This window comes from Garra rufa, chromosome 9 (genome assembly GCF_049309525.1).
Source record: "Garra rufa chromosome 9, GarRuf1.0, whole genome shotgun sequence".
Lineage (NCBI taxonomy): Eukaryota > Metazoa > Chordata > Actinopteri > Cypriniformes > Cyprinidae > Garra > Garra rufa.
Genome location: NC_133369.1, coordinates 43,696,615 through 43,702,678, shown reverse-complemented (window position 1 = coordinate 43,702,678; position 6,064 = coordinate 43,696,615). Strand labels below are relative to the sequence as shown.

The 6,064-nt window shown below is 41.8% G+C and overlaps 1 protein-coding gene across 1 annotated transcript; it reads left to right on the top strand.

Moving 5' to 3' along the window:
- The first annotated feature begins 1,238 nt into the window (after positions 1-1,238).
- On the top strand, positions 1,239-5,142 carry irx2a (iroquois homeobox 2a). The gene is made up of 5 exons (XM_073847677.1): positions 1,239-1,647; positions 2,660-3,062; positions 3,251-3,910; positions 4,155-4,224; positions 4,488-5,142. The coding sequence occupies exons 1-4, from the start codon at positions 1,429-1,431 to the stop codon at positions 4,202-4,204; spliced, it is 1,332 nt and encodes a 443-aa protein (XP_073703778.1). The 5' UTR covers positions 1,239-1,428; the 3' UTR covers positions 4,205-4,224; positions 4,488-5,142.
- The last annotated feature ends 922 nt before the right edge of the window (positions 5,143-6,064 follow it).

Below are 6,064 nucleotides of genomic sequence, written 5' to 3'. Positions count from 1 at the left end.
CATATTGTTGTATTTGATTGCCATAACAGAGGACTTTACAGATTGTGTTTGCATTTTTTTATTCATAACAATAAATTTATATTTAATTCCAAACATTTCAATTTTTCTTTAAAATTATTTACCATAATGCAGCCGACAATTAAATACGAAATATTTACGAAATCATTTTCATCGTTTTACCCGTTTTACATACATTTGAATTTGTATTAATAATAATAAAAGTCAAAGTCAAATAATCATATTTTGCACATCTCTTCTCTCCAGTGGTTGTCACAGCCCGTTATTTACACCCGTCATAATTTCCCGGTGTGTGTTTGTGTTTTCCCGTCACGAACAGTGATGCGCTAAAGAAAAACTATTCCTGCTGAATTAGTTCTAAATATATGTTACAGGTATGTGGAAGACAAACTCCTGCTGTCAGGACGGAAGACCTCCTGCGATTATAGAGCAGAAATATGACGGGCTGAGCTGAAGAGGACTCACACCTCCCACCGGCCTGAACGCGCACTGCGCTCCCACACAAAACACACCGCACAATCCAGCAATTAGCCTTCGATTCAAAAGAGCAACACTTTACATTACTGAGCTGTAGGTTGCGACAAATATTTACAAATGCAACAACTGAATTCTGACGGTGAAACTTGGTCAGTGGAGTGAAGGAACGGCGGATTGTATTTAGAATTCATGACTGCACAATTCGTGCAATACTGATAATATATGCAATAATAATAAGAAGAAATAAATAACAAAAGAAAAAAAAATATTTGGAAATGTATTTGCATATTGCATGCATTTGATTGTCAGTTGTTTTCATTGTGCAGTAGTTTTAAACACTTTCTTAGAGACATGTAATTACAAATGCAATGCGCAATTATATTTAGCACATCTAGTTTATTAGTAGGCTACTCTTGTTGTGTGGTTATGCAAATAAGCTGTAATGCACGAGCAAACCCTTTTTCTTTTTTTATACAGAAATGACAAATGGGAAAATGGCATCATGTCATCCGTCCGCCGTCGAAATAAATCAAAAAGCAAGAAAAATGCGGCAGATAAACGACGGAAACGACGACCAGGACGCACGGTCTGCTTTCTGTGCGGGTTTTGTTCCGGAATTGCATTTGAGAGCGCGGGAGAGGGGGCGGAGATGGAATATTTAGATGAGCCGTGATTGACAGCTCCTGTTTCTCCAATGCTCTCAGAAACTCGCCTGCTCCTTCCAGCAACTCTTCACTCTCCACTCCCGAGCACTACAAACAAACGGACGCTAGGGGATCTTCATGACGGCACTCTGCTGATCGCTCTTCCTCTTTTGCGCTTTTATTTATTTTCTTTTATTAGTTTATCCCGGTGCGCGGCGCTGCTTAAATGCGCTGATTCTATCGATCGGCCCGTTTTCTGCGTTCCTGCTCTGGAGAGAACCTAAGAATAATGTCCTATCCTCAGGGTTACCTCTACCAGCCCCCGGGCTCTCTGGCGCTCTACTCCTGTCCGCTGGCCGCCCCGAGGAGCGAGGAGCTGGCCCGGTCCTCGTCCGGTTCGGCGTTCAGCCCGTACCCCGGATCGGCGGCGTTCACAGCCTCGGCCAACGGATTCTCCAGCCCTCTGTCCTATTCAACAGATCCGGCCACGGGATTCCCGTCCTACATGGTAAACGGCGCTGCTGTGGATGGAGAGCCGTCGCCATTCACGAGTCATTGTTCTTGATAGGAATGCATGAATATTGCATGATAGGATGGTTATAGTTTTGGTTATAGTGGGTTCGGGAGTTGAATGCGCGCGCCCGCGCGCGTGTGTGTGTATGTGTTTCAAAGAGAAGCTAGTGTGGGTCATGAATACAAATGCAGCTCGGCTGTACAGCTGGTTATGATCTAAAAGTTATTCTGTTCGCCAATAAACTCGCGAGTAAAATTTACAGCTATAAACTCGTGCGTATTTCCACGAAACAATAACAGCGTGCGGCTAAATATGTCTTGGAATTCCTTCAGGCCCACTTTTACAATTTACTTTTGCACTCTTAATAGGCCTTGATGTTAAAACACCGCGTTGTTATTTTAGACAATAGCTCAAATTATTGGTGTTTGTGATGTTTTAAAATTTTTAACAAGAAGAGGGAAAAAAAAGAAGTGTGCAAATGCACAGGATATTTTTTAAAAGAGATTTGGAAGGATGTGAGCTTAAATAGGCGTTATTTAATCGTCAATTGATGAATTGCAATGCTAATGACATGGCACATGAAAGCGGGTAAAAACGGTCCATATCCACTGGTTTTCTAATAGGATTTGTAATGCTGCGCTTCACTGATATGCTTCTGACACTGAAAGAGCACTGGGAAAGTCAGCCTGGTGATTATGCAAAATGGCTGCAATTACCCATTATCTGTTATCCACCCCAGTCCCATGTAATTGTGCATTCTGATAATTGCATGAAGGATTAATCATTGTTTATTGGCTTAATTATTATTAGTATTATATTTTTGGTTACACTTTATAATAACGATCATTAATAACATTAACGCTGTATAACGCTGTATAATGTTCTAAAGCGTCGATTGATTTTGTTTCATATTTATTTTACGTTGTAAAAAAAAAAAAAAAAAAAAGCTGGACGAAAACAAATAATAATAACACAGATGACTGACAAAAAACTGTTATTTTTGAAGGGCTCTCCGTATGACGCGCACACCACGGGAATGGCAGGAGCCATCAGTTATCACCCGTACGGGAGTCCCGGTTACCCGTACCAGCTCAACGATCCCGCTTACCGGAAAAATGCAACGCGGGACGCGACAGCCACGTTAAAAGCGTGGCTGCAGGAGCACAGGAAAAACCCTTATCCCACAAAAGGAGAAAAGATCATGCTGGCTATCATCACGAAAATGACCCTCACGCAAGTGTCCACTTGGTTCGCGAATGCCAGACGGAGACTCAAGAAAGAGAACAAAATGACATGGGCACCGCGGAATAAAAGTGAGGACGAGGATGAGGACGACGGCGATGGGGAGAGAAAAGACGAACGCACGGATAAAAACATGGACAACAGTGAAGCGTCTGCGGAGGACGAAGGTATTATTATTATTATTATTATTATTATTATACGCGAATTTAATTTCGTAAAATATAAAATGTATAATGCATAACATATTTGACATCATATTTGAATTATAATTGTACATTTAAGACAAGTTCAGCAAGTTTTCGCACAGCTCTGACAGCAGTCACTCATAGCTGTGTGCATGGCTTTTTCTCCGCAGGCATCAGTTTGCACGTCGATGCCCTGACAGATCACTCGTGCTCGGTGGAATCGGACGGCGAGAAGGTCACGTGTAGAACCGGGGACCTGGTTTGCGATTCTGTTGCCGATACCAAGGACAAATGCGACGCGAGTGATCTGGACACGGGCCGCGAGGACAGGCAAAGAGGCCTGTCACCCAAGCCGGTGACCTCCTCCCCTCTGACCGGGGTGGAGGCCCCTCTCTTGAGCCATCATCACCGAGAGGACAGCCGAAACGGCACCAACAAAACATGCCTGGACGGTCAAAACCAAACGGTCAAACCTAAACTCTGGTCATTAGCCGAGATCGCCACTTCGGACCCAAAGCAGCAGCGAGAGCAGCAGCAGAACTGTCCCCCGGGCGTTGGCCTTTTGACCTCTACTGCGCCCAGCGCGTCCCCGGCGGGCGCAGTGTACCCCGCCACCTCCATATTAGGAAGACCGCTTTATTACACCTCGCCGTTTTATGGTAATTACACAAACTATGGCAACTTCAGCCCGCTGCAGGGCCAAGGGATACTGCGCTATAATTCAGCTGGTGAGGGACTCCTACACAAACAGAGCGGCGAGCCTCTGCTAAAGACTAATCCAAACCAGACTGAACAACATTTCAGGGCCTCCAATGCAGAATCCAAAAAAGGTGCGTAAAGGGTGCATATATACTGCTGATCTTATTATAGACTAACCAATAAATCCAATAAAGTAACTATATTAAATGAATTAGTTGAGGCACTTTTTATGTAATCGAGCAAATTATTTTTTTTTAGTAGCCTGTTGTTATTTCAGTTGTTTTGAACGTGGCTTTTGTTCTCTCATAATCGAAATTATCAGAAATATTTAATAGTCAATCCCTTTACTAAAACGGGTGTGTATATTTTCTACAGACCCCAGCGAGGTTTTCACAGTAAGATCCCAGTCTTACCTGTCGAGTTAAAGACGAGGAAGATCTTTCAAGTAAGTCGCTAATATAAGCTTTCAAGTGCAGGTTATGTGCCGTTTTTATGACCACACTGGAATGTTTCCAGAGGCCACTTCCTCATATTTGATTAGTCGTATTGTTCTTGTCAGCTAATATGTTCCACTGAGCATGAATATAAGGCCTGCTTTATTGGCTGTGTGGATTAAGTGTGGATTTCTAAATTTGATGCAATAGTTGTATTATTATTTTTTTCCTTTGGAAAATCGACTGATGTAGGTTTTGTTTCCTTGGTTCACAGGTAGGTGTCACAATTGCTTTGAACAAAGCGAACAAGCCATCACCTCTCTGTCTCTCTCTCTCCCCAAGCTGTTTTAAACTAACATTTGCTCTTACGCGGATCCTTTTGTGTGCCACTGTACACGCACGGACTACAGAGCACCTGCCTATAGAACAATAACACGTACGATTACGGGAAAGAAAAGAAAAGAAAATGAAAAGAGGAGCGAATTTTCTTTTTTAAGGCACAAAAGCCTGTCTGGTTTGGATGAACTGTTGATTTATTGATGAAGTACTTTATCCCAACATATGTGACTTTTCGATGAGGAGACTTATTTCTCAGGATCCCTATAGTAGCTTCATTGCCACCAGTTGTACTCACGCGTGGGACATTCTAGACCTCCTATCAGACTTTATGTGCTAGAGGTGTGAAGTGTAAACGAGAACTCGGGACTGGTATAAACTTGACTAAGAGTGGAATACATTTGATATTTATTTTTGTAATGCCTATAATTTATGCAAGTTGTATTGCAACGGTACCTGAACATTGTTTTGTAAATAAATTATGATTGGTTTTTATTTAAAAAGCCGAAGTTACACGATGTTGTTAACAAGGAGACTTTTACTAATTTATATCTCTGATTGTAAATAAAATGCGCTAGTCTGCACTGGCACCATTTGGACTGGCCTGTTTTTCCAAAACGCAGTCATATTCTAATCGGAGCGTCATTCTTTCACATCCTCAAATTGATTATTATCTTAAAAGATCTTAAAATTACACGGCAAAATGATCCTTTTTTCATTTCTACAAAGTGTATTTTAAATATCGTTGATATGTGCTCTTGATGGCAGTGAATAATAGAGGCAGTTTATAATCCAGGCCTTCATCTATTTTTCAGCATGATGAATACAGGGCTGGAAAGGAAGCGTTATGAGCTCCCGGCGGGGTTTTAAGATGGTCAGTCGGGCTTCATTATAGACCGATATTGAACGATCCATAAAATCGTGTCTAAACATCTGCCAGCTCCGATGGGGCCCTGCGCGCTCCCGTGCGATGGCAATGACGTCTCTCTTATACGGACCACCCCGTTCAAATTTTAAAGGCGTTAGTTAAACGGATTACTGCGGCTCACTGTGTGTTAACCTCAACAACCTTTCGATACAGCTATTAAGAACTGGGGTATACACCAATAATAATAACGCGATATAATGCAAAATATAATTTGTATTATTATGATATCCAGAAAGCTAATTGCAAATACAGATTTTAAACGATTAATAATTAAATAAGCATTGCATCTACCGCTAAAGATTTTAAAACGATTGTAATATTTAACGCGCGTTTAATGCCATTCAGATCAATGCTGTGATGGATTCTGTCGCTTTTCCCGACTATTTTTGTCATTTGAAGCGTGTTGCAGTGTTGAAGCTGTGCATATATAGTCCTGAGCGAAAGGCTTCATTATTAGAGGTGAATTATTGAAATTCAGCCTTTAATCTCAGGTGGGATCCCTGGGGGATCGACCACTGTTGTCAAAATGGCACCACAGGCGGTTTCCATTCATACTCCCTTCAAATGTCAACATTTGTTCTCAATAA